This window comes from Chiloscyllium punctatum, chromosome 38 (genome assembly GCF_047496795.1).
Source record: "Chiloscyllium punctatum isolate Juve2018m chromosome 38, sChiPun1.3, whole genome shotgun sequence".
Classification (NCBI taxonomy): Eukaryota; Metazoa; Chordata; class Chondrichthyes; order Orectolobiformes; family Hemiscylliidae; genus Chiloscyllium; species Chiloscyllium punctatum.
The window spans coordinates 6347711-6374580 of record NC_092776.1 but is presented as its reverse complement, the minus strand read 5'-3'; the positions used below and the strand labels follow the sequence as shown (position 1 = coordinate 6374580).

General features: G+C 47.6%; 1 protein-coding gene across 1 annotated transcript in view; it reads left to right on the top strand.

Moving 5' to 3' along the window:
- sema4gb (sema domain, immunoglobulin domain (Ig), transmembrane domain (TM) and short cytoplasmic domain, (semaphorin) 4Gb) overlaps positions 1-16598 on the top strand; it is a 176427-nt gene extending 159829 nt beyond the window's left edge. Inside the window, exons 12-15 of the mRNA XM_072557084.1 lie at positions 1595-1710; positions 3479-3633; positions 12398-12459; positions 15732-16598. Of these exons, the coding sequence (XP_072413185.1) occupies positions 1595-1710; positions 3479-3633; positions 12398-12459; positions 15732-16588 (1190 nt within the window). The 3' untranslated portion in view covers positions 16589-16598. The remainder of the gene's footprint in view (positions 1-1594; positions 1711-3478; positions 3634-12397; positions 12460-15731) is intronic.
- The last annotated feature ends 10272 nt before the right edge of the window (positions 16599-26870 follow it).

The window sequence follows — 26870 nt, the reverse complement described above, 5'->3', positions numbered from 1 at the left end:
TCCGAACCTAATGAATCTCTCCTCATACATTGCTTTATCTTCCGTTCATAACTCCACAGCACCTGGATCAGACCATTGTATCATCAAACCTTCACTCCTGGACTTCAGTGAAAGTAAAATACTGCGGAAATCTGAAACAAATGCTGCAGAAACTCGGCAAGTCTGGCAGCATCTGTGAAGAGAGAAACAGAGTTAACATTTAGAGTCCAGTCTGCCTAAGATTCTGAAGAAAGCCATATCAGACTCAAAAGATTAACTCTGTTTCTCTCTTCACAGATGCTGCCAGACCTGCTGAGTTTCTCCAGCACCAATAACAAAACCAGAAGTTGCTGGAAAAGTTCAGCAGGTCTGGCAGCATCTGTGAAGAGAAATCAGAGTTAACCTTTCGGGTCCGGTGACCCTTCCTCAGAACCCCAGAGTTGCTGCCAGACCTGCTGAGCTTTTCCAGCAACTTCTGTTTCTGTTTCTGTTTCTGATTTACAGCATCTACAGTTCAGCCAGTTTTGAGTGGTTCCAGCAGTTTCTCTGTGTCTGATTCATGCCTTGAACATTTATCTAAGAAAGCAATAATTTAATGACCTGATAAAGAGGAATTGGAGCTGTCTATTTGACCCTTTGAATGTGCTCCACCATTAACAAGACCCTCTCTGACCTTGTATTTTTCCTCCACCTTCCTGCACTGTCTCCCATATCCCTTAACACCCAAGAATCGATTCACATCTGTTTGCTCAATGATGAAGAATCCTCAGCCCATGAGGTGGGGAATTCCAAATATGCATAACCATCCGAGTGTAGAAATTTCTCATTTTAGCCCTCATCCTATATTCCAATCCAGTAATGTTCTATCTCTAGCCCCTTAAACTATTCTCCTCACTTTCCTGTACATGTTGTTGAGAGACATTAGTGTCCTGGGCATTGCTGCAGGTTTGGTTGGCTGTGCTATGTGGGAAAATGTCGCAGACTTTTCTGTGTTGTTAAATGGGGTCAGTCTGTGCTGAGAAGGTTGTTATTCTGCATCGTTTCCTCTGTGCTCTGTGTGAAATTGTTATTCAGCTGCAAGAGGTGTGTGTGTGCCTGTCTGTGAGTGTCCCTGCCTCTGTGTCTGCGTCTGTCTGTGTCTGCGTCTGTCTGTGTCTGCGTCTGTCTGTGTCTGCGTCTGTCTGTGTCTGCGTCTGTCTGTGTCTGCGTCTGTCCGTGTGTCTGTGGGTTTGTCTGTCTGTAAGTGTGTCTGTATATGTGTGTCTGTGCGTGTGTCTGTCTGTGAGTGAGTGTGTGTGTATGTCTGTGAATGTGACTGTGTTTGTGCATATGTGTGTGTGTAAGTGAGTGACTGTGTGTCTGTACTTTGTGTGTGTTGTCTGTTTGTGTCTATGCGTGTGTCAGTGTATGTGTGTGGTGTATGTGTCTTTGTGTCTCTGTCTGTGTGACTGTGTCTGTGCATGTGTGTCTGTATGTGTGTGTGTGTGTTGTCTGTGTCTATGTGTGTGTCAGTGTGCATGTGTGTGGTATATGTGTCTTTGTGTCTGTCTGTCTGTGCGTGTGTGTGTCTCTGTGTGTGTGTCTGTAATGTGACTGATGTTTACTCTTTCTGTAGTTAATGGGTGGCTGCACAAGGCAGTGACCATTGGCTCCCACACCCACATCATTGAGGAGATCCAGCTCTATGAGGAATCCCAGCCTGTGGAAAGTCTAGTACTCGCCAGCACCCAGGTAAAACCTCAACTGTGTGAAGGTGTGAGTGAGTGCACACAGATTCTGTGATTAAAGTGCGCAGTTCGTCTTGGTGCAGGGGAGGGGAGTGAGAATTGTGCAGGTTCTGGAACAGCCAGAGGATCTGTTTTACTATTAGCTGACCGCCCGAGTGGTGAAAACTGAGAAATAACTTTTCCCTCCCTCTCCCCCGTCATGGGGGAACACAACATTCTCCTAGTGAAGAAATCCAGCAAACTCTTTATTATCCAGCACTGACCGCACCAGGAGTGTGTCAGCTGATCAAATATTCCGGTTGATCAAGAGATCTACATTATCAATGTATAAACACACACTGGGTTATAAAAACACAATACACATCACTGTTAAACTTCATTTACAGCATAAATCACTTCAATAATAATGCAACTTTGCCTTAAATAAAATTTAATGGGAGCCTTCTCACTCACCCTCCAGTGACTACTTGGACATTGAGAAGATTACAATAATCCAGTAAACCTCCGGGATTTCAGGGACATAATTTTTGCTGGGTTATCGAGAGTGCTGCTTCATTAAGGTGTTGGTTAAAACAATGTTTGTTGCAGTATATTAGACATTTCAACCTCTCAGACAGTCAAAACAAAGGACTGCTGCAGTAAGTTGCAATGAAAAGATATTACTGTGTACCGGATTAGATTTGCATGGTCATCGGATTGGGGAGAGGGGTTGGCAATGTTAATTCCTCTCCTGCAAACCTGGAGAACATTCAAGTGAGTAGATGGTGTCCATCAAAGTGAACAGTCCATCATAGAATACCATGGGTCATAATTTATCCTTTGGAAAACTTGTTCTTTTTATTCTTAACTCTTTTTCAATCCATTGACTCCATCAACACTTCCCACTGCCTCAGGAAGCAACCAACATCATCAGAGACCCCTCCCACCCTGGGTGTACTCTCTTCCACCTTCTTCTATTAGGGAGAAGATGCAAAAAGTTTGAAGACACGTCCCAACAGATTCCAGAACAGCTGCTTCCCTGCTGTTATCAGATTGATGAAAGGACCTCTCATATATTAGAGTTGGTCTTTCCCTAAACCTTCTCTGTAGCTGTAATATTATATTTGGCATTCTGTTCTATCACCCTGAGGTACTTATGTAAGATAGGATTTGCCTGGGATAGCATGGAAAACAATACTTTTCACTGTATCTCAGTGCATGTGACAGGAATAAGGCTTTCGCCCGAAATGTCCACCCTCCTGCTGCTTGGATGCTGCCTGATCTGCTGCACTTTTCTTGACAGGCATAAGTCAAGTCAGTCTTGCTTATACGTGACTCCAGACCCACATGTGGTCAACTTGCAAAGTCCCCTTTGGCTAGTGAGGCCATTGTTTCCAGGGCACCTCGGGATGGGCAATACTTGCTGGCCTTGACATTGGTGCCCAAACTGGGGGTTCCACAGGAGGTATTTAGATTTGGCTGAGTCAGCACGGGCTGTTAAAACACCGAGCCTCCAGGCAACCTTATGGTCTACTGAAGCACAACACTAACAATGCAAGAACAGTCACATCAGTGAGAGAGTCAGGGACAAGCCCTGAGTTCCTGCGATGTTATTCAAACCCGGTCTGCAATTAAAAGGGAGAGAAAAGGTCAAACTGTTATTGCAGCCTGTTTATTATACACTTCAGCATTTTACAACCCGATGGAAATTAATGCTAAAGGAGCACTCACCAGCAACACACTCTGTGTGGAATCATAGCTTCCCTTTGATGGTGTGCCTCTTTTAATTACAGGGGATGCTGTATGTTGGATCACAGAGCAGAGTACTCCAGCTCGCTGTGGCACAGTGCCAGAAGTACTCCACGTGCTTCGATTGTGTCTTGGCTCGGGATCCTTACTGTGCTTGGGACGGCAGTGTTTGCCGAGGGATTCAGCTGGACGAGGACAGGTACAGGGACGGCTGTCGGTAATACCCTTGTCTGATGCGTAATCCGTGGTGGCTTTCGGGTCAACCTTTTACGTAACTGAGGCAACCCTGGCTTTTCCACAGTTGGAGATGCCGTGATCTGAAGCGCACTGCCAAAGAGGCCAGTGGAAGTCAATTCAGTGGGAAGTGTCCAATGGTCAATTTTATGAAAAGCTCAAAGAAGGATGAAAGGTTACCGGGGGAACAGGGGTGTGCAGGAATGTAGCATTGAAACCAGATGAGCCAATGGCAGAGCAAGCTCAAAGGACCAAGTGACCGATGATTTTTCAGAGCTCCCGAGAAGAATTTGGAAGGCCATGTTGGAAAAGCAAGAGGGTGGGACTGATGGGATAGCCCTTCCAAAGCCCATGATGGGCCATGTGACCTCTGTCTAGACTGTATGACTCTGTGAATGTTGAGATGTGATGCATCCTAGAAAAAGGAGTATCTAAACGTGTGTTTCAAAGAATATTTTGAGTACTGCTCATTGTCAGGTTATTCTGGAATATCCTATGTAACACAGTCTTCCTCAGTATTGCAAGGGAAAGCTTGTATCACCTTTTTTAAATGTTATTGTAAGTTTGGAACATCGACAAAGCTGCGGGAGGGTGGACCAGTTTCACCTAGGCAAAAGATTGCAAAATATCCAAGGGAGGTGGGAATCTATTAGAAATACTAGGTTACTGTATATTGCAGAGATGTGGGCCCCACTGACTGGACCTGCATTTATTACCCAATAGTTGATGGAAACATTGACAGTTAGATTAGATTCCCTACAGTGTGGAAACAGGCCCTTCGGCCCAACAAATCCACACCGACCCTCTGAAGAGCAGCCCACCCAGAACCATTCCCCTACATTTACCCCTGACTAATCCACGTAACACTACAGGCAATTTAGCATGGCCAATTCACCTGACCTGCACATCTTTGGACTGTGGGAGGAAACCGGAGCATCCGGAGGAAACCCACGCAGACACGGGGAGAATGTGCCATCTCCACACAGACAGTTGCCTGAGGCGGGAATTGAATCCTGGTCTCTGACGCCGTGAGGCAGCGGTGCTAACCACTGAGCCACTGTGTCGCCCGTCAACTTTAGGATTTTTGGTCTTGCTGTTAGTTGAAACTCTTTAGTCCTATTACCTTTTGATGACGTAGGACAGTACAAGACAGAAACAAGCCCTTTGGCCCGTCATGTCTGTAATGACCATGATACCTTCTAAACTAATCCCATCTGCCTGCACCTGATCTCCATCCCTCTATTGTCTGCCTGTTGATATGTCTGTTTCAATGCCTTTTCAACTTTGCTCATGTACAGTTGGTTCTGCCATAAGGTGTATTTCTTCAACACAAATTGACTATAATGTGATTGAAGAATTTAGACTGTTATGTGTAGGATGTGAATTTTCCTTACTTGTATTGGCTATAACACAATTCCAATTAGTTTACGTGGAGCTGCTTTTACGCAATTTTCTTATCACGTGAGATTGCATGCAAATGGAATTATTGCATTTTATCAGAACTGACTGTATCTGCTCCAACCACCCCTCACCCATCTCTGTATTCCAGTTACTTACCATCCTCTGAATAAAAGACTTGCTTCACACAACTTTAAACGTAACTCCTCTCACCACAGCACCTAGAACGAAAGAGCGCTTCTGTTGTCTTGCTTCTTCTTTTGGTGGCATAGGAGAAAGTGAGGGCTGGAGATCAGAGTCGAGAGTGCGGTGCTGGAAAAGCACAGCAGGTCAGGTAGCGTCCGAGTAGCAGGAGAACCAACATTTCAGGCATAAGCCCTTCATCCTATTCCTGATGAAGGGCTTGTGCTTGAAACATCGATTCTCCTGCTCCTCGGATGCTGCTTGACCTGCTGTGCTTTTCCAGCACCGCACTCTCGACTGGTTTTGATGGCATGCATTTTGACTGTGATCTTGAAACACACTAGTGCTAAAATACACCAGGTTAGTACCGACAAACCAGGGTTCACTCACACACTTTATCCCAGGAGTACACACAGACAGGAGCTGCAGTTAGTTTTTGACCTTTTCTGTTGCACATTTCTAATAACACGAGGGAGGAAAGGATGTCTGCCTCAGATGGCACTCTGCTGAAAGGGAAAGGAGACAGTTATCTTCCTTATTGTCTCTTCCTGTAACATCGCTCCCCTGTTGGAGACACTGTATAGGTGTGACTTTCCCTGGAGCCCATGCAGAGCTTAACCTGACAGCTTCTGTGGGGTTTTTGTTTTGTCTGTAATGGTCTTTGTTTATGAAAGCCCATTTTGTATCTAAAAGCGAACAATATCTGAGATACCTCAGGGTCCTGATCCATTGCAATGACATGGCAATATGTTCAAACATCAAAGGAGTCAACCTCGATGGGACACAGCACAGGAAGGGACATTTACCGCAGTGTATTTTATAATAATTTGTGAACAGTCCCTCGTTGATCTTAACAATCAGAGAGTCCAGGAAAGTTGTCTAACAAGAATTGCTTGCATGGCAGCCTCATTGTTGCCTTTGGCAAACCTTTGACACTTGTGACAGTTTTAGAGATTATTACATGGAAAGTTTCTAGCAGGTTCCATGTGATTCACCTCCAATTCAATCGCCCTGTCCTTCTAATACTGTTCTCCCGTGTGGGCAGGCATAGCTTCTTGTCAAGATATCAAAGGTATTGCCCCTCAGCTGTTCCCTTTCTGACTGTGACCATCTTCCTGCTGTCTGTGGAGAACAGCCCTCGAGCGTGTGTTTTTTAAAATTCTAACACAGGGTGAGGACATTGCCTCCTGGATCAATTGTTATTGGCCATCTCCAGTTGCCCTTGAGCCGGTGATGACCTGCCTTCATGAACAGCTGTAGGTGGACCCACAGTGTCATTAGGGAGGGAATTCCAGGGTTTTGACCCAGTGACATTACCGTATACCTTCCTGAATAATGCAGGCACTGTCGATCTCCCTTTGCAATCTCTATGGCAATGCCTCAGCCAATCAAAGTTGACCTGCCAACCAGTCAGAGCCGGAATATCCTGTAGTGTAAATTGTTGTGAAAGGTTAAAATTTGGCATTCTTGCATTGGTCCTGATGACTACTCAAGGAAGAGGTGCAGCAGTACATATTCTGTGTAACCGAGTACTAGAATTTAAAAGTATAAAACTCAGCATTTCAGGAGCAGACAGAAAGTGGCAAGGAAGCTAGGAGCCAACACGTCGTGGGACTTGCTGTTTATATAAAATAGTTGGTGCCAAATCCAAATGTGATTTTGGAAATAACTCTGTTATTCCAGGAGAGCCTGACTGGTGAACCACACTCCTCAAAATGACCCTGAGCTGTTTCATGGCCATTAATGTACCCTCAGGATAATTGGTCTGACATATGAATATTGGCAAGGTTAAATTGAGGTGGGGGGGGGATGCGGGGGAGAGGGTGAGAGAGAGGGTGAGAAAGAGAGAGGGTGAGAAAGAGAGGGAATGAGAGAAAAAGAGAGGGTGAGAAAAAGAGGGGGGGAGAGAAAGAGAGAGATGTTTAGAATCCTAACGAGAGGAAGGTTTGAGTTATATGGAGAGACTGGGACTTTTTTCACTGGAGCGTAGGATGCTGAGGGATGACCTTGTAGAGGTTTATAAAATCATGAGAGGCATAGGTAAGGTGAATAGCCAGGGTCTTTTCCCAGGGTGGAGGTGTTCAAAACTAGAGGGCATTAGTTTAAGGTGAGAGGGGAAAGATTTAAAAGGGACCTAAGGGGCAACTTTTTCACGCAGAGGGTGGTACGTGTATGGAATGAGCTGCCAGTGGAAGTGGTGGAGGCTGGTACAATTGCAACATTTAAAAGTCATTTGGACAGGTACATGGATAGGAAAGATATAGAGGGATGTGGACCAAATGCTAGCAAATGGTTCTAGTTCAGTTTAGGAAACTGTTCGACATGGACAAGTATGCCTCTATGACTATAACTTCAAGTTTGTTTGGTACATTGTCGAAGAGATGATTTTGGAATTATTATTTCCTAACTGAGCGAGCTTGTCACTGGGGACTCTGAACGTCTGTTTATTTACGTACATTTGGATGAGCTGGGAGTTAACATTTCATTGCATTAAACAGGCTAGAGGAAAATAAACTGAGCTCCTGCACATGGACAGGGGCCCAGTGATTCAGGGAGATTGAACAATCAAGGAAAAAAATCAGGCCATGTGGTGTGTGCCAGAACGCATGAAACTGAATTAAAGTTTAGTTTGCAATTGGTTTAGTGAGGACATTGATTTGGCCACTTTTGGAATACTGCACGCCATTCTAGTCTCCCTGCTACAGGAGGGATGTTGTGAAACTTGAAAGCGTTCAGAAAAGATTTACAAGGATGTTGCCAGGGTTGGAGGATTTGAGCTATAGGGAGAGGCTGAATAGACTAGGGCTGTTTTCCCTGGAGCGTCAGAGGGGTGACCTTATAGAGGATTATAAAATCATGAGGGGCATGGATAGGGTAAATAGAAGAAGTCTTTTCCCTGGGGTGGGAATAGAACTAGAGGGCATAGGTTTAGGATGAGAGGGGAAAGATATAAAAGAGACCTTCAGGGCAACTTTTTCACACAGAGGGTGGTACATGTATGGAATGAGCTGCCAGAGGAAGTGGTGGAGATTGGTACAATTGCAACATTTAAGAGGCATTTGGATGGGTATGTAAATAGGAAAGGTTTGGAGGGATATGGGCTGGCATTTGGGACTAGATTGGGTTGGGATATCTGGTCAGCATGGACGGTTGGACCGTAGGTTCTGTTACCGTGCTGTACATCTCTATGACTCTATGACTTGATAAGAATGCACCCAGAGGGAGCCAGTGATCGTGTGCTAGCTTCAGCAAGAAACACAACACAGTGTGGAGATCGTGCTGACCTATCAATGATGTTCTGATGTTAGGAAGGATGTTGCTAGGTTAAAAGGAGTAGTGTAAATTTGAACTTTGCTTGATGTTTGTAATGAAGTCTTTCCAACTTTTTTGTCACGTGTAATTGTTTTTTATTCACTTGTGGGATGTGAACAAAATACTCCCTGCCTGTCTCATTAGGGTAATCGAGGTTGTTCTGTATTAGGAAATGTCAGGTAGCTAGTGGGGCAGGATAATAGGACACAGAATTTATAGTAAAAGATGAAAGTGTCATACAACTGATGGGATGTATTGAACAGCAATCTAGGTTTGTTCAATACATTGCATCTGTTGTATAACACTTTGCTCAGGAACGCAGCTCACCCACCACCACAGACTCTGACTAATAAGAATTGCTTGTCATTTCACTAACCCATTTTGTTCCCATACTAATGTTTCTATGCTGTGCCTGTGACAGTGTTTCAATGAAGAGCAACAGAAATTGAGGTCCAGTGTTTCATTTTCCTAGCACCTGACTGCCTTGTGAACTTAACATTGAGTACAACCACTTCAGCGAACTTCAGTTATTCCTGAATTCAAATTCCAACCATCTTTCATGGTGGGATTCCAGCCCAGGTCCCTAAAACATTAGCTGGGTCTCTAGATTAATAATCAAAGAGTGTGGCACAGCAGGTCAGGCAGCTTCCGAGAAGCATTCCTGATAAAGGGCTTATGCCCGAAATGACGATTCTCCTGCTTCTTGGAAGCTGCCTGACCTGCTGTGCTTTTCCAGCGCCACACTCTTTGATTATTAATCTAGAGACCCAGCTAATGTTTTAGGGACCTGGGCTGGAAGCCCACCATGAAAGATGGTTGGAATTTGAATTCAGGAATAACCTGGAAATAAGACTCGAACGATGACCATGAATCCATTGTCAGGAAAATCCCATCTGGTTCACTAATGTCCTTCAGGGAAGGAAACTGCCATCCTAACCTGGTCTGGCCTACATTGACTCCAGACTCACAGCAATGGGGTTGATCCTTAACTGCCCTCTGGGTAATTAGGGATGGGCAATAAATGCTGGCCTGACCAGAGATGCCCTCATCCCGTGAATGAATTAAAGAAATCAATAAGGCATTATATCAGACATGTTGTCATTGAATGCTGCAGAACAGGTTTGTGGATTTAGAGAGGCCTAACTTGTTGCTGTGTGCCTGTATGTAATGGAAATCCCATTTTCTCTGGGATTTCCACTGACTGATCCTCTGCAGCATGGAATTTGGTGTTTGTCATAAATTGGGGAATTGCTAGCAGGGCAGTATTGAAAACAGAAGAATTAAGGGATTTCCGAAGGCATTCCGGTTGCCTAGGCAAAGCCTTGTTTGCTTCAAGCAGTTTGGTAGAGGCTTGAGTTTGCAAAGCAGCCTGGGTGGTTTCTGTCTGAGGCACTTTCGTTTGTGGGGGGGGGGGGGAGAGACAGAGACAGAGACAGAGACAGAGACAGAGACAGAGACAGAGACAGAGACAGAGACAGAGACAGAGACAGAGACAGAGACAGAGACAGAGACAGAGACAGAGACAGAGACCGAAATAAACCATTGTATGCAATTGGCAGGAATGTGCCTGGAGAGATCTTTGTTGTGGTTCTGTGTAAGTCAGGTGAGAGTGAGTCAGCAACCTGCTTTACATCTTAGCCAAAGATGGGCGGCACGGTGGCACTGTGGTTAGCACTGCTGCCTCACAGTGCCTGAGACCTGGGTTCAATTCCCGCCTCAGGCGACTGACTCTGTGGAGTTTGCACGTTCTCCCCGTGTCTGCGTGGGTTTCCTCCGGGTGCTCCGGTTTCCTCCCACAGTCCAAAGATATGCAGGTTAGGTGAATTGGCCATGCTAAATTGCCTGTAATGTTAGGTTAGGGGTATGGCTTCGGCGGGTCGGTGTGGACTTGTTGGGCTGAAGGGCCTGTTTCCACACTGTAATGTAATCTAATCAAAGGGGCTCCTGCGATGCATGGTAATGTCCGTACCTGCTCCATCTCTGAGCATGTTGAGCAAAATAAATGCAGCTCTCCCAACGCTTTCACCTCCATGTAAATCTACATGGGGCAGCACTGCTGCCTCACAGCACCAGAGTTCGATTCCAGCCTCAGGCAACTGTCTGTGTAGAGTTTGCACATTTCCCCCTCCCCGCCCTGTGTCTGTGTGGGTTTGCTCTGGTTTCCTCCCAGAGTCCAAAGATGTGTAGGTTAGGTGGACTGGCCATGCTAAATTACCCCATAGTGTGCAGGAATGTAAAGGCTGGGTGGATTATCCATGGGAAATGCAGGGATAGGATGTGGCGGTGAGTCTGGGTGGGATGCTATTGGAGGGTTGGTGTGGACTCAATGGGCCGAATGGCCTGCTTCCACACTCTATGGATTCTGGAAGTCTAACTGAGTCCTGGAGAGGACATTTTAAGGTCTGTGTATGATGCTATTCAGAAAGAGAGAGAGAGACAGAGAGAGGGTGGTGAATTTGGTAGGATCGAATGAATGAGTGAAAAAAGTGATATGGTATTATATCAGGCATGATATCATTGATTGCTGCACATCAGGTTTGTGGATTTAAAAAGTCTCTCCTTGTAACTGTGTGTCTGTATTTAATGGAAATCCAAGCCAATTGACCCTCTGCAACCCAGGCTTTGTGATTAACACGGGGTTCCACACTGTAGGGGATTCTGTGATTCCGCAACAATGAGCTCACCACAGTCTCTCAAAATTCCGTTTCTATCTCCCTCTTGCATTGAGGGAGAACGGAATAAAGGTCATACTGATAAATCCGTTGAAAGGGAAGAGTGAGGAGCTTTGGGGCATAAGCACTAGCCTGGTCACAATTGCCTGATTCTGTACAGTATATCATCGATTCCCTACAATGAGGAAAGGGGCCCTTCAGCCCATTGAATCCACACTGACCCTCCAAAGAGAATCCCACACAGAACCACACCGTATCCTGATATTTCCCATGGCTAATCCACCTAGCCTGCATATCCCTGGACACTGTGGGACAATCTAGCATGGCCAATTCACCCTGACCTGCACATTTTTGGACTGTGGGAGGAATCCCACGCAGACACAGGGAGAATGTGCAAACTCCACACAGACAGTCACCTAAGGCTGGAATCGAACCTGGGTCCCTAGCACTATGAGGCAGCAGCGCTAACCACTGAGCCACCATGCCATCCTTTTAAGTCTTTTGTCAACCCAGCCTGGACATCACCATTGTTGGAGAGTATGAATTGTCTGGTTTCTGGGAGATAGCTGATACACGTTAGGTGCCCAACACTGAGCCCTTTGAACAACCCAGGAACATGCAGGCTGTTTTTGAAAAGCAGGAGACCTCAATGTGTCTTGATGCAAGTGTTCAAGGTTTGGATGTGGAACTAACAACGACACACAGTTCATAGAGCAGCGAGTTTAAATGGTGGGGAAAGTAATGGAAAATGGGGAACATTGGCATAAATCAATGGGGCTTTTCTCACCTGTATAAAATGTGGGCACCAACCCCGATTATGAAAATGGTGCCTTTCCTGTCCAGAGGGGAGAAACCAGTGAAGAGAAATACTTGGGACTGAACATATTGGTCATACTGGGGCTGCATGTTGAGGTACACGAGATACATCATGCCCCAATACTGGTTCTTCCTTTTGAGTGGGTTTTTGGCAAGGGGTAGATCTCTAACCATACTCTATTACACACACACACACACACACGCACACACGCACACACACCCCTCCCGCCCCACTCCTCCGTTATCTCGGTAGCTCTGCGGAAAGTCTTCCCCTGGGCTTCTGCCGCTCCTACGCTCTCATTTCATCTACATATCTACATCACCTCAAGTTTCTTTTCTCTGTCATAGGACACAACTGATTCAAGACATTGTGACTGGGAAGAACAGGTGTACGGAGAGCAATCGAGTTGGTATGTTCCCTTTCACAGTTATGTGCGCGGTAATCCTTTCTGTAACTCGTGTCAGCCCGTGTTATCTGTCGCAGGAGAGAGAAACTGTAGATCAGGAATGTCATGTCTCTCTTAGAGTCATAGGGATGTACAGCACAGAAATAGACCCTTCACTCCAACTTGTCCATGCAGACCCAGATATCCTAACCTAATTTGTCAGCATTTGGCCCATATCCCTCTAAACCCTTCATATTCATATACCCATCCAGATGCCTTTTAAATGTTGCAATTGTACCAGCCTCCACCACTTCCTCTGGCAACTCATTCCATACATTAGATTAGATTACTTACAGTGTGGAAACAGGCCCTTCGGCCCAACAAGTCCACACCGCACCCGCTGAAGCGCAACCCACCCATACCCCTACATCACCCCTTACCTAACACTACGGGCAATTTAGCATGGCCAATTCACCTGACCTGCACATCTTTGGACTGCATGAGGAAACCGGAGCACCCGGAGGAAACCCACACAGACACGGGGAGAATGTGCAAACTCCACACAGAGTCGCCTGAGGCGGGAATTGAACCCAGATCTCTGGCGCTGTGAGGCAGCAGTGCTAACCACTGTGCCACCGTGCTGCCCATGTACCACCCTCTGTGTGAAAAAGTTGCCCCTTAGGTCTCTTTTATATCTTTCCCCTCTCACCCTAAACGTCTGCCCTCTAGTTCTGGACTCCCCCACCCCAGGGAAAAGACCTTGTCTATTTACCCTATCCATGCCCCTCATGATTTTACACAAGTCAGCAGAGGCAATTTTCTCTGAGCCCTGTCATAAAACTCTGCTCCAGGGTCTGAACACCAAGATCAAGGCTGACATATCTAGTGCCATCTTTCAACAGAGACATTAAATAGAGGTGCCAGCTCACTGCCTGGCAGGATGTAAAGCTGGAGAGTTGGACCTGGTGTCCTGGGCAATATTCATCCCTCATCAACATCATCTAATCAGATTACCAAGTCAGTGCCATGATGTGACAGCTAGCTGTGTGCTCATTGACAGCTCCATTCCTGATGTTACAAGAGTAACTCCACTTCAGAGGTTGGTTGTAAAGGCTTTGGGACATCCTGGAGGGTGCTATTGAAATGCAAGTCTTTGCTTCGTTTGGGATAAGAACTTAGGAACAGGAGTTCAGGTAATTCAGCACATCAAGTCTCCCCTCCTCGTTAAATATGATCTCGACTGATCATATATATTTAATGTTTATTAGCCAGCCAACCCCATCCCCATAACCCTTTGGGCTAATGGAAGTCAGAAATCTATCATCTCCACCTTCAACACACTCAAAGATTGAGCTTAGACAGCCCCTTGTGAATTTGATTTTTTTTGACTGTTCACAGCCCAACCTAACAGAGAAAGGCAACTCGAAAGCAAATGGGACTAGATTAATTTCGGATATCTGATCGGCGTGGGCGAGTTGGACCGAAGGGTCTGTTTTTGTGCTGTACATCTCGATGACTCTATGACTATGAAAGTGCTGGTTTCAAAACTCTCGTTGCCCTGGCTGACCAGGTGGTTAATATTCCTGTCAACTTGACACATCCATCAGTGAGAACCTGATAGGTTTTTTTCCAACATTAACTCTATCTTTTCAGATCACTGGTTTAAGAACAAGGGGACACTAACGTCATCGCAGAGTGAGGGCATTCAGGGCAAAATCAGGAACCAACTTGTGTATTTTTCGGTGCCTGAAGGAAAATTGAAATCAGAAACACAGAACATAATGTTTTAGCCTTGATCTCCCAGCTTTTATTTTATTAAACTCACAGACGTGGGCTTTGCTGGTTGGGCCAGTGTTTATTGCCCATCCCTAGTTGCCCCTTGAGAAGGTGGGGGTGAGCTGCCTTCTAAAACCACTGCATTCCATGTGCTGTAGATGGACCCACAATGCTGTTAGGGACAGAATTCCAGGATTTTGAGCCAATGACAGTGAAGGAAAGGCGATATATTTTCAAGTCAGGATGGTGAGTGGCTTGGAGGGGAACTTGCAGGTAGTGCTGTCCCCATGTATCTGCTGCCCTTGTCCTTCTAGATGGAAGTGGTCGTAGGTTTGGAAGGTGCTGTCTGAGGAACTTTGGTGAATTTCTGTAGTGCATCTTGTAGATAGTACACACTGCTGCTACTGAGCGTTGGTGGTGGAGAATGTGGATGTGGTGCCAATCAAACAGGCTGCTTTGTCCTGGATGGTGTCAACCTTCTTGAGTGTTGTTGGGCTGCACCCATCCAGGGATGTGGGGAGTATTCCATCACACTCCGGACTTGTGCCTTGTAGATGGTGGGCAGGCTTTGGGGAGTCAGGAGGTGAGTTACTTGCCGTGGGATTCCCAGTCTCTGACTAAACTTCTGTGATGTTTGACAGAATGGACTGCACTTGATTACTGCAGAACTGGGGAAGACTGCTCCCTATTTTAGAGAAAGCAGTTATCATTGAAGCAGCATAGAAAATTCATTTACAGTGAATTGGCCCCCCAGTTATGGAGTGTGGATAGGGACACATTTCTGTTTGTATGTAAGTGGCAACAGTACTGGGAGAGACAATGCAGAACAACATGGTGACCAGAGGCTGGGACCACCAGTTAATGATGGTGTCAGATACCAACACAATAACATGGGCATGATCATGGCAACAGGAAGTAGGAATGGTGGAGGGGGGCTCTAATCTTCACGCCAGACCCAGAGAGTTGACCGAGGACCTGAGGCCACATGGTCACGTCCTTGATCTTTCAATTCTTTTTGAACCTTCAGTAGCTTGACTTCTGCCCCGTCCCTGCCCCTGACCTTATCGGTGACCCTCTCTGACAGTTTACCATGTGACTGGAGTGATCAGCTGAACAGGAGGTAGTCACTCGGAAACTGAGTCTTTCCCTGATGATGTTCACTACCAAGTCCTTCATAGCAATGATTAGATCGAAATAAATCTCAGGTTGTAGGCTTGCTCGCTGAGCTGGTAGGTTTGATTTCAGATGTTTCGTCACCATGCTGGGTAACCTCATCAGTGAGCCTCCGGTGAAGCGCCAGTCTTCTGTCCCACTTTCTATTTATGGGTCTTGGTCTGTGAAGGTGGGTGATATAATTTCTGGTTCTTTTTCTCAAAGGGTGGTAAATGGGGTCCAAATCGATGTGTTTATTGATGGAGTTCTGGTTTGGAATAAATCCCTCACTGTAAACATGTGCAGCAGTAATGGGATTGGCTCCTGAAGCGATCATTCCAGTAACTGTGCTCTCTGTCTCTCTGCAGCTCCTTTCCAAGTGAAGAGCAGGTGGGTGCAGCGTGGCACCGATGTTTTTTTGCAGTGCACTCTCAGTTCGAACATCGCCATCGCCAGATGGAAGGTCAATGAGGAGGAAGTACTGGGGAACGATGAGAGACATTACTACCTAGAGGATGGCTCCCTGGTGATTAAGGGGATGCAGGAGGCTGACGAAGGGCAGTACAGATGTTTCGCTGAGGAGAATGGAGTGCGGTACCTAGTGGCCCTGCACAATGTGAGCGTGGTGGACAGCTATGAGCCCATCTCCCCACCATCCGCCCCTCAGCGGCTGATCTCCAAGGGCCGCGAGTTCATCTACCTGGTCGTCATTGCCGCCCTGGTCGCCCTCGCCTTCGTCCTGGCCACTCTGTCCATCTACCTGTTCTGCTCGCCCTCCAAGAGGGGCGGCTACAACTTGCGGCTGCCCAGCGCCTCGCTGGTGGAGCTGCAGCACGTTTCGGGCTCGTGCAGCGGCGGGAAAGCCGAAGATGGGGGGGATTCCGGCCCCTCCTACGGCGGCGAGCGCATCCTGAAGATCATCCCGGGCGAGGGGGTGACTCACCCGAGGGACCTGGGTGAGCCCCTCCCCCCACCTCCGCCACCACCTCCCCTCCCGCTGCCCTTCCCCCACGACTCGCCCCCACCTCCGGCCTCTGTCACCCCCAATGGCCTCCCGCACGTGCTGAGGAAGATGAATGGTAACTCCTACGTCTTGCTGCGTCAGGCCAGCGAGGTGGGCTCCGGCCTACCCCACTACCACTCGTTCACCGAGGAGCTGAGCAAGATGCTGGAGAAACGCAAGCACGCCCAGCTGGTGGAGAAACCGGACGAGAGCTCGGTGTGAGGCCGGGCCGGGGGAGGGTGGGGGAGGGGGCCTTTGGGGGAAGGGAATGGGGGGGGGGGCGGGGTGCGGAGGAGGGAGGTGAGGGACACACCTCCCAGACTGCTGCGCCGCTACATCTACCTCAGAAACTCGCCAAAGATCCTCAGGCCTGGTTAGAGACAAATAAAAACAAACGACAGAAGCTGGAATCCAAGATGGACAGGCCGGAGGAGCACAATAAACCAGGCAGCACCAGGAGGTGGAGGGGTCGATGTTTCCGGGGTAACCCTTCTTCCTCAGGCAGCACCTTCCCAAACCCCATGGCCGCTTCGTCTGGAAGGACGGAGTGGGAGCAGGGCAGCAGATACCCGGGAACATCACGGGCGCCCTGCACGTTCCCCGCCGAGCCGCTCGATTGGGTAAGATATTGGATGCTCCTTCGCTGTCACCAGGTCCTAATCGTGGAATTTCTACCTGTCTGAGGGCATCGGGGGTCAACCCACAGCAGGTGGACAGCAGCGGTTCAAGAAGGCAGCTCACCCCCACCTTCTCAAGGGGCATCTAGGGACGGGCACTCGGTGGTGGGCCCAGGCAGTAATGCTGATACACCATGAATGAATCATGAAAGAAATGTCAGTATTTAAGGGTAATCCACTGCAGGAGGCTGACTCCAGCCTTGTCTGAAGGCCTTCTCTTTATTCTGCCAATCCGGGATCCAATTGTACATAAGAGCATTCACCTGTAAATAACTCCGTGGCTTTAGTATAATCTTTGGATATCAATCAAAGGAGAGATTTTATAGAAAACCCACAAAGCTTTAAAACTGTGAAACACAGAAAGGAGATCAGAGCGGGCATCTCGAGTGTACCTTTGATGTTTCATCGACCGAATATTGTCACGCCCTTGAGCAGACCGGCCTTGAGGGGCTGAATGGCCTCTCCTCCTGTTCCTGTGCAGCCCAGCGGGAAAATCCTGTGAAAATACAGGCAGCTACAAACAGGCAGGAGCACTGCAATGGTGAGTTAGTGCTGAACCTGACAAGTCTATGGAATGTTGTTTTCAGACATCGGAAATAGATGGTAAACATAATTTTGGGCGCGCCGACATATAGACACTTTCACGGTGATAAATCAGACCACCCATCTCGCAAAACGGAGTGTCATATGGAGCTGAATTCCAGCCACAAAACAAAATCAAAAGAACTGCTGATGCTGGAAATCAGATGCAAAAACAGAAATTGCTGGAAAAACTCAGCAGGTCTGGCAGTATCTGTGGAGAGAAATCAGAGTTAACTCGGGTCTGCTGAGTTTTTAAGCAACACTGGGTCTGAACTGAAGTATCAGCGTCCGGAGATGAAAATGCATTGCTCAGTATTAAAACTGTTCACTTAATTGTAATGTGTGTAACTTGGACCAACCATTTTGCCAGCACTTCCAGAGATTATTCTGGAACAGAGAAGGGATGAGATGGGGAAATAATCTTTTAAAATCATCTTTCTCCATTTAAAAAAGAGTTGCAATGCTACATCCTCTCATTGGGGGGTGGGGGGAGGGGTGATGGGTCACCCTCTGTTTGGAGTGATAAGGAGTTTTTATGTTCCCATTATCATGAAGAGTGGGGTCTTAGTGTCTGACAGGTACAGATACAGGGAGGTGGGGGAAGAGCTGAAGAGAAGGGGGAAAGACCAGGGGTTTGGGCAATGTTTTAATTAATTCATGGGATTAAAGCATCACTGGTTAGGCCAGCATTTATTGCCCATAGGGAAGTTAAGAGTCAACCGCATTGTTATGGGTCTGGAATCACCTGTAGGCCAGACTAGGTAAGGATGGCAGTTTCCTTCCCTAAAGGACATTAGTGACCTAGATGGGTTTTTCCCAACAATGGATTCATGGTCATCTTAATTCCAGGTATTTATTGAATTTAAATCCTGCTGGGATTTGAACCCAGTCCCCCAGGATATGGCCTGGGTCTCTGGATTAACAGCCCAGCGATAATACCACTAGGCCATTACCTCCTCTCATTGGCTTGTTGTTGGTGAGGGGTGGGTTCCTATGTGGCCACGTTTAGGGTGTCTAGGGGCAGGGCGTTGATGTGGACCATATGGTGAGGAGGGGACTTATTTCGTTAGTGGTTTGTGGTCTCCACTGCAGTTTGTTGTCCACCTCTGGCTGCAGGAAGTAGGTTAAAAATCGAGCTGCCAACATGTGACCTGGAGTCACATGTAGCTCAGAGCCATCAGGGTCAGCTATTGGCCTCAACCCTTTTTCGAAGGCCATTAAGAGACAATCAAGTTCCATGTGATAGGTGCATGGTGTTCTGTTTTACCTGGCAATCTCCATACTGTTGAAACTTAATTATACCGGACAGGAACAGCCCCATTTAGATCCAATGGTTGGGCAATAGGCAGAAGAACACAAAACACTGAATTTTATTTTTTAAAATTGTAATATACGAGATGTTGGTATTCAGAAGGATTTGAATGTCTTTGCACAGGAAATACAAAGGAAAATACAGCACGCGCTCACTGCCAGCAGTTGGGAAAACATATTGTAAATTTACTTTATTGGGTAAGGGGTTGGGGTACAGGGAGAGCCTTATGCACTTTAGTAGGGGCTTAGAGAGCCACCCCCTAGGTGACTGCTTGCAGTTTTTTCTCCTGAGTTAGGGAAAAGATTTGAGGTAGTGCAGTTAAGGTTGGCTGTACTGTTTCCTAGTTTAAGAAGGTTCCTCAGTGATTGAGTAGATTGGCCAATAATCACCTGCAGTTTGGAGAAATGAGAGAAGATCTCATTCCAAAACATAAGATACAGGGAGAGCTTGGCACAATCGATCCTGAAAGACTTTCTGCCCAGGATTCAAGGAGTGGACCCATTGTTCTGAGGTCAAGGCTTTGTCAATGGGGAGAAGCAGGAAGTGAGAGGGTTGAGAATCTTTGGACTTCTGAACCACTCACGGCCAGGGGCCTGTGGATCGATCACTTGAATGGGCTCAAAAGCCATTTCAAACTCAAAGGATCCAAGGCTTATGGTAACTGGGTGGGAAGTGGATAAAGGTCCGAGGTGGGCCATAATCTTATTGAAGGCTGCAGTAAACATGAAGGGCTGTTTGACCCGTTTCTGTTTTTCCATTCCACGTGTGTACCCTCCTGATAAATAATCCAGTCAGACGGTGGTGGGTTGGGGGGTGGGGGGATGGTGGTAAAGCTGCACTTACTTATCAATGACCCTCATGATTTTATAAACCTTTATCAGATCACCCTCGGGCTCTGTCGCTCGAGGGAGAAAGAGTCCCAGTCTCTCCTTATAATTCAAACCTTCTGCTGCCCATACCTATCAGGGAGTGGTTTGAGGAGACCAGGTCCATCTGACCGAAGCTTTTCATATCCAGCAGAAGGAGGTGTTAGCCAATCTGGCCAGATAGAATCCCGAGTGTTTGAACAGAAAAGTTGAGGTGGACCTTCTGTGAAGTGCCCTGATGTTAATTGTTGTTGGTGAATAAGCTCTTTCAACCAAAGTTGATTATTTTGCTGAGTTAATCCTCTTCGAACTGGCGGGCCAGGCCACTGCAGTGTGTGATTACCTGCGCGTTGATAGCCTGCTCTCAATCGGGGTGGTCTAAAACTTCGCCATGTCTTAACCCACAAAAAAAGAGAGGGAACAAAAGAGTAACTTAGACAACCCTACACTACCGTTAGCACACAGCTAAAGACTCAGCTAAGAAACAGTGCAGCAAGACCTAAATATAGGAGCGAAATAATTTGTTAAAGAAAATAATTTTGTAAGAAAATGATAATCTGTCACAAAACACACTTAAACATGAAAAAAACTTGAATATTAAAAATCTCTTGATGTGGAGTGTTCCTTTGTTGAGAGAATCCGGTGAGTGTATGGATCAATTTCATTAATCCATATTGGAGGGAGTAAAAAATAATTCGCTGTTTAAATGTATTGATACATGCTCCATGTATGTTCCTTAATTTATTCATGGAAGGCTTTTGTTTCTTAATTTGATTTTACATTAAATTAAGATGTTTCCACCCTTCACTGTGTTTGTTACTTCATTTCTCCAAGTAAATGCCACAGTGTTTTTGTGAATCCTATACTAATGGTCAGCAACAGAAAGTTCTACAAAGTGATTTGAGTGCAGGTACATTGTCACCAAAATCCAAACTGGGCAAAGTGAAATTAGTAGATCTGGCATGCATTGACCTTTAAGAAAGGCTGGGATTTTTGAGCAGAGGGTTTGTAGATTTTGCATTTCCTGCCTGTGTGATGGCTCAGTGCTGTCCCTCAGCACCAGGCACCCGGGTTCGATTCCAGTCTCGGGCAACAGTCTGTGTGGAGTTTGCATATTCTCCCTTTGTCTGTGTGGGTTTCCTCCCACAGTCCAGAGATGTGCATGTCAGGGTGGATTGGCCATGCTGAATTTCTCATGGTGTTCAGGGATGTGCATGCTAGATGGGTTAGCTATGGGCAATGCAGAGGTTGGGGGTAGGAGTACAGGCCTGGGTTCAATGCTCTTCGGAGGGTTGGTATGGACTTGATGGGCCGAATGGCCTGTTTCCATACTGTAGAGATCCTAAAATCTCTCAAAAAGAAGAGATCTTTGACAGAGTGAGACTTCGGCCCCCTCCCCCTCTGCTTTTGAAATGTTTTCCTTCCTGTTGGCATGTGTCCCAGTACCAGGGGAATGCCAGACAGTTGGCATGTGTCCCAGTACCAGGGGGATGCTGAACAGTTTGTCTGTGGAACAGCTGGTGCACCTGCCTCAGCTGTGTGGAAGCGGCCCACGTTGTAAAGTGGCCCTTGACTATCCCGGAGAACATTTCAGAAGGAATGTCCCCTTCTGGGCTGAGTTTTAGCAAGCAGCTCAGCTTCAGATTTTACCAAGACTCTCCAGGCACTTTGCTTGGTTACAGGCATTAGGTCGTGCAATGCATTTCCCCTGTGTAAGAAAGGCACCTATATCAGCATGGGAATATTCCAGATATGACCATCCCGTTATGTTAGAGTTTGGCACAGAATCGAATGGTAGATTACTCTATTGCCTGGCAGCTTCCTACCCTCCCAGAGGATGTGTGGAGGCTGGTACAACTGCAACATTTAAGAGGCATCTGGCTGGGTATATGAATAGGAAGGGTTTGAGGGATATGGGCCGGGTGCTGGCAGGTGGAACTAGATTGGGTTGGGATATCTGATCGACATGGACAAGTTGAACTGAAGGGTCTATTTCTGTTACTGTACACCTCTATGACTCTATGAACTCACATTACACAGATTGTCTCCAATGAATTGCAAAAGGAATTTTTTGTCATCCATTCTTACAATATAGAGATTACTGTCTTGCCCAAACGTTTACTGAGCGTTCGTAATCAGCCTTTAGTAGGTGGTGCTGAGCTGCCATCTCACACTACAGCAATGTCTGTGCTGCAGGTAGGTCCACAATATCCTTATGCAGAGAATTCCAGGGTTTTGATCCAGCGACAGTGAAGGAACACCGACATGTTTCCAGGTCAGGATGGTGAGTGGCTTGGAGGGGAACTTGCAGGAGGTGGTATTCCCATGTATCTGCTGCCCTTCTCCTTCTAGATGGAAGTGGTTCTAGGTTCGGAAGGTGCTATCTGAGGAGGCTTGGAAACTTTAGAACATAGAACAGCCCACGATGTTCTGCCAAGGATTATTCCTAATCTAAAATAAAATAACCCCTCAACTCACTGCTGTCCAAGTGGATGTCCAGCAGTCGCTTCAATGTCCCCAATGACTCTGCTTCCATCACCACCGCTGGCAACGCATTCCATGCGTTCACAACTCGCTGCATAAAGAACCTAGCTCTGACGTCTCCTCTATCCCTTCCTCCTATTATCTTAAAGTTACGACCCCTCGTGCCAGTCAATCCTGCCCTGGGGAAAAGTCCCTGGCTATTGACTCTCATTACCTTGGAGACATTCTGCAGTGCAATGTGGAATTAAATGTCCATGTTGAAGGTGGTGAGGGACAGATAACTGCGGTGGGATAATCAAGGTTTCACCTCTGCACTGTAGCCTCAGGGTTGATAGACAGCTATGCCTGGCCCCGTGGGTATAGGCAGCACTTGTCTGGATCCAGGGGATATAAAACCCAGAACACAATGATACCGGCCAGTTATAGCTCGACAGGAAGGCTGCATAATCATCTCCATTGCAATGTTTGAAAAGAATTTGACCCATGGCATTGTGTGTGAGTTGACTCATTCTGGTCAATTTCAATTAAAATACATTGGGGGTAGAAATCCACCTCAGACAGGAATGTGAAACCGATGAAAACAAATCACCCTTTCGTTAAACTCCCTGGTTGGTACTTGGATCTATTGACTCAGAATGAATACAATATTAAACAGGGACAACATACTAATGATGTATGCATTAGTGCCCAGTCTTTCCCCATTTCCACATTGCTGACAGTGGGGTCATGCAATGCACAAATCAGCTCCTACAGTCATGGCTGTATCTCAAAAGAACTTGATTGACTGTAAGCCACCTTTGAACATACTGAGGTTGTAAAAGGCACTATGCAAATACAAGTCTTTCTTTACCCTAAGATGTAGTTGAATCAGTGAGGAACGGCAATGTGATGTGAAATAACTCCACAGAGACTGGTATCCCAGCCCAAGTTACCCTTTATTTCCACATGGAGAGTGTTTAACACTGACCCAGGTCCCTCAGAGCCAGCTCTCAGATTCAACAGAACCTCTGACACTCCTGTTTTTTTTCTTTTTTTTTCATTTGTTTATTTCTTTCTCCCCACACTACCACCTTACTGCGGTAGTGCTTATTTTGTCCCCAGCATCCATGGTGTGTGTGTGTGTGTGTGCAGGTGTGAGACACAGTGAGAGACACAAGGTGTACGAATCTTTATTCAATTTCCACCACCAGGAAGATATGAAAAACACCTGAGTGTCCAGTGACAAGCACTGCCCTTCACACCAAAGGGCAATGCTGTGTGATCAAAACAGTGAAGGGGAGGGTAGGGACTAAATCAAAATAGAGTTGGAGGGAGAAATGATGCACTCCACTTCCTGCGGCGCCCACCTCTCCCTGAACGACTCCAGGGTGTTGGTGGACACCGCGTGCTCCTTCTCCAAGGACACCCGGGCTCTAACGTAACCGCGGAAGAGGGGCAGGCAGTCGGCCCTAACGACCCCCTCCACGGCCCGCTGCCTGGACCTGTTGATGGCCAGTTTGGCCAGGCCCAGGAGCAGACCCACGAGGAGGTCCTCGGACCTGCCCTCCCTCCTCCGTACCGGGTGCCCGAAGATCAGGAGCGTGGGACTGAAGTGCAGCCAGAAACAGAGGAGAAGGTTCTTAAGAAAATCAAAAAGGGAGTGCAAACGCCCACACCCAATATATACATGGTCCACGGACTCCACAGCGCCACAGAACAAGCAGTTGGGCTGGGAGTCCGTGAACCACCGCAATCTGCGGTTGCAGGGGACTGCTGCGTGCAGCACCCTCCACCCCAGATCCCCGAGAGAAAGGGGGAGGACTCCCGCGTAGAGAGCCCTCCACTGGGGATCCCCACCGCCCGGTGGCAAATAGGCACGCCAAGGCGTGTCCGGACGGTGGATGAGGGAGAAGAGGTGGACGGTGTGCAGCAGCAGTCGATACAGGGCCTTCCTTTTTATATCCTTTAAGGGGACAAAATTAAAATTCCGGAGGCGGCTCAGGTTGTGGGGCACACGCTCCCGCGGGAAGTACGGGACCTTGGGGCCAATGTGAAATTCCGTCCGGGCCGGGGTGAGCGCGGACGGGATCCCACCGCACACCTGAGCGTCCTCCAACCGGTGCACTACGTCGGGTCCGAGCACCGCCGTTTTAAGGCGTCGGATGGCGGTGGCCACGTACCGGACGTCTACCGCTGCCCTGCTAGCTATGTCCTGCGGCAGCGTCCAGCCCAGGCCCCCGACACCCAGCACGTCCCCGACCCTGGTCGCCCTCGCCGCCACGGCCCTCCCCTCCGACAGCCACTCGAACACTTCTGTTTATTTTTTTTTTATTTTTTTTTTTCTTTTCTTTTTTTTTCAACACTCCTGTTTATCTTTTTTTTTTGGGAGGGTAGGGACACATATACTCCTGTGTATTTTTTTTTCCTTTAACCCCCACACTACCACCTAACTGTGGTAGTGCTTATTTGGTTCCTGTGTTTATATTTTTTTTTTTTGTTTTTTTTTTATTTTTTTTTTATTTTTAACCCCCACACTACCGCCTAAGTGCGGTAGTGCTTATTTTTATTCCCCAGCACCCATGGTGTGTGTGTGCAGGTGTGAGACACAGTGAAAAGACACAAAGTGCACGAATCTTTATTCAATTTCCACCACCAGGAAGATAGGAAAGACACCCGAGTGGCCAGTGACAAGCACTGCCCTTCAAACCACAGGGCAATGCTGTGTGATCAAAACAGTGAAGGGGAGGGTAGGGATCAAATCAAAATAGAGTTGGAGGGAGAAATGATGCACTCCACTCCCTGCGGCGCCCACCTCTCCCTGAACGACTCCAGGGTGTCGGTGGACACCGCGTGCTCCTTCTCCAAGGACACCCGGGCTCTAACGTAACCCCGGAAGAGGGGCAGGCAGTCGGCCCTAACGACCCCCTCCACGGCCCGCTGCCTGGACCTGTTGATGGCCAGTTTGGCAAGGCCCAGGAGCAGACCCACGAGGAGGTCCTCGGACCTGCCCTCCCTCCTCCGTACCGGGTGCCCGAAGATCAGGAGCGTGGGACTGAAGTGCAGCCAGAAACAGAGGAGAAGGTTTTTAAGAAAATCAAAAAGGGAGTGCAAACGCCCACACCCAATATATACATGGTCCACGGACTCCACAGCGCCACAGAACAAGCAGTTGGGCTGGGAGTCCGTGAACCACCGCAATCTGCGGTTGCAGGGGACTGCTGCGTGCAGCACCCTCCACCCCAGATCCCCGAGAGAAAGGGGGAGGACTCCCGCATAGAGAGACCTCCACTGGGGATCCCCACCGCCCGGTGGCAAATGGGCACGCCAAGGCGTGTCCGGACGGTGGATGAGGGAGAAGAGGTGGACGGTGTGCAGCAGCAGTCGATACAGGGCCCTCCTTTTTATGTCCCTAAAAGCAACAAAATTAAAATTCCGGAGGCGGCTCAGGTTGTGGGGCACAGGCTCCCGCGGGAAGTACGGGACCCTGGGGCCAATGTGAAATTCCGTCCGGGCCGGGGTGAGCGCAGACGGGATCCCACCGCACACCTGAGCGTCCTCCAACTGGTGCACTACGTCGGGTCCGAGCACCGCCGTTTTAAGGCGTCGGATGGCGGTGGCCACGTACCGGACGTCTACCGCTGCCCGGCTAGCTATGTCCTGCGGCAGCGTCCAGCCCAGGCCCCCGGCACCCAGCACGTCCCCGACCCTGGTCACCCTCGCCGTCATGGCCCTCCCCTCCGACAGCCACTCGAACACTCCTGTTTATTTTTTTTTTATTTTTTTTTTTCTTTTCTTTTTTTTTCAACACTCCTGTTTATATCTGTCAGCCATGGCTCCCTGATTGGACCAGGTTAACAGCCCCAATCAGGGAACTCAGAATCTCTGAGGAGAAAATGAGGACTGCAGATGCTGGAGATCAGAGTCAAAGAGTGTAGTGCTGGAAAAGCACAGCAGGTCAGGCAGCATCTGAGGAGCAGGTGAGTTTACATTTTGGGCAAACACCCTTCAGGTGTAGTGCTTTTCCAGCACCACACTCTCGATCATATTCTCTAAGGTCTACCTGGCTGCCTTCATTATAGTCACTACATGATGCTGACCAGATCATCTGTTTTTATTTAAAAGGATAAATATTGGTCAGAACAACAGGAAGACCCCCCTTTCTCCAGTCATAGGACCTTTTGTTTCCTATTTTAGGAGTAAAAATAGTTAGATCAGGGTACTGTCAGGGTGGTACGAAATTATATCTCATCCATACCCAAAGAGGTGTGAGGGTCCAGCTGTAGAGATCTTGAAAAAGGTGTGCAAAGTATTCGAGATAGCTAATGAAATGCTGCCCTTGCTATTGACGGACTAGAGTATAAGGATGCAGAAGTTATGCTGCAGTTATACGAAACCCTGGTTAGACCCCACTGGGAGACTGGGAGCTGATCTGGGCCCCTCACCTTGGTAAGGGTAGATTGGCCATGGAGCGACTATAATGTAGGTTTACAAGAATGATACGTGGACTTCAGGGCTTAAATTACGAGGAGAGATTATACAAATTGTGCTTGTTTTCTCTAGCATTCAGAAGATTAAGCAGTGATTTCATCAAAGTCTTCAAGACC